The following is a 500-nucleotide window of genomic DNA, read 5'->3' on the forward strand; positions in this document are numbered from 1 at the left end:
TGATGGCAAGGAAAAGAAACTCCAAAACTTCAGAATTAAAAATAAAAAACATTTACAGAAGCCGTGGAAATATATAAATGTCTGTACATAGAGAGATGATAATATCATTGGATGGTTCCTAGACAAATATCCTACCTGGTCTATCACTAACATTCACACCTAGTGTTCTCTGCAGTCTTGTGACACCACCTCAGCTAGTGTATAGCGGGATGAGGCTCCATCTATAAAAAAAAATCTTTCTTCTTCTTGGCTCCTGGACAGATGTCTCTGTTCAGACATTCGGAACATCGAGGGGACACAGGGAGGCATATTTGCTGGCCAAACCCCACTAACAGCCAGTTAATTTCACTCCAAAGATCCCTGCAAGAGACACAGAAGTAAATGCCAAAGCTGAAATGTATATATTGACTGTCAGTGCCTCACACTTAAAGCAGGACTCCAGTATCGCCCCATTCCTTCCCCCTGCCCCCCCCCCCCCAAACCGGTTTTTTAAATAAAAA

At 42.4% G+C, this 500-nt stretch overlaps 1 protein-coding gene across 1 annotated transcript in view; it reads right to left on the reverse strand.

The window, feature by feature from the left end:
• Nucleotides 1-221: 221 nt before the first annotated feature.
• NTHL1 (nth like DNA glycosylase 1) overlaps nucleotides 222-500 on the reverse strand; it is a 10,464-nt gene continuing 10,185 nt past the window's right edge. Inside the window, exon 6 of the mRNA XM_018561015.1 lies at nucleotides 222-360. Within this exon, the coding sequence (XP_018416517.1) occupies nucleotides 222-360 (139 nt within the window). The remainder of the gene's footprint in view (nucleotides 361-500) is intronic.

Source organism: Nanorana parkeri, unplaced genomic scaffold (genome assembly GCF_000935625.1).
Source record: "Nanorana parkeri isolate BGI_ZX_2015 unplaced genomic scaffold, ASM93562v1 scaffold19, whole genome shotgun sequence".
Taxonomy (NCBI): domain Eukaryota; kingdom Metazoa; phylum Chordata; class Amphibia; order Anura; family Dicroglossidae; genus Nanorana; species Nanorana parkeri.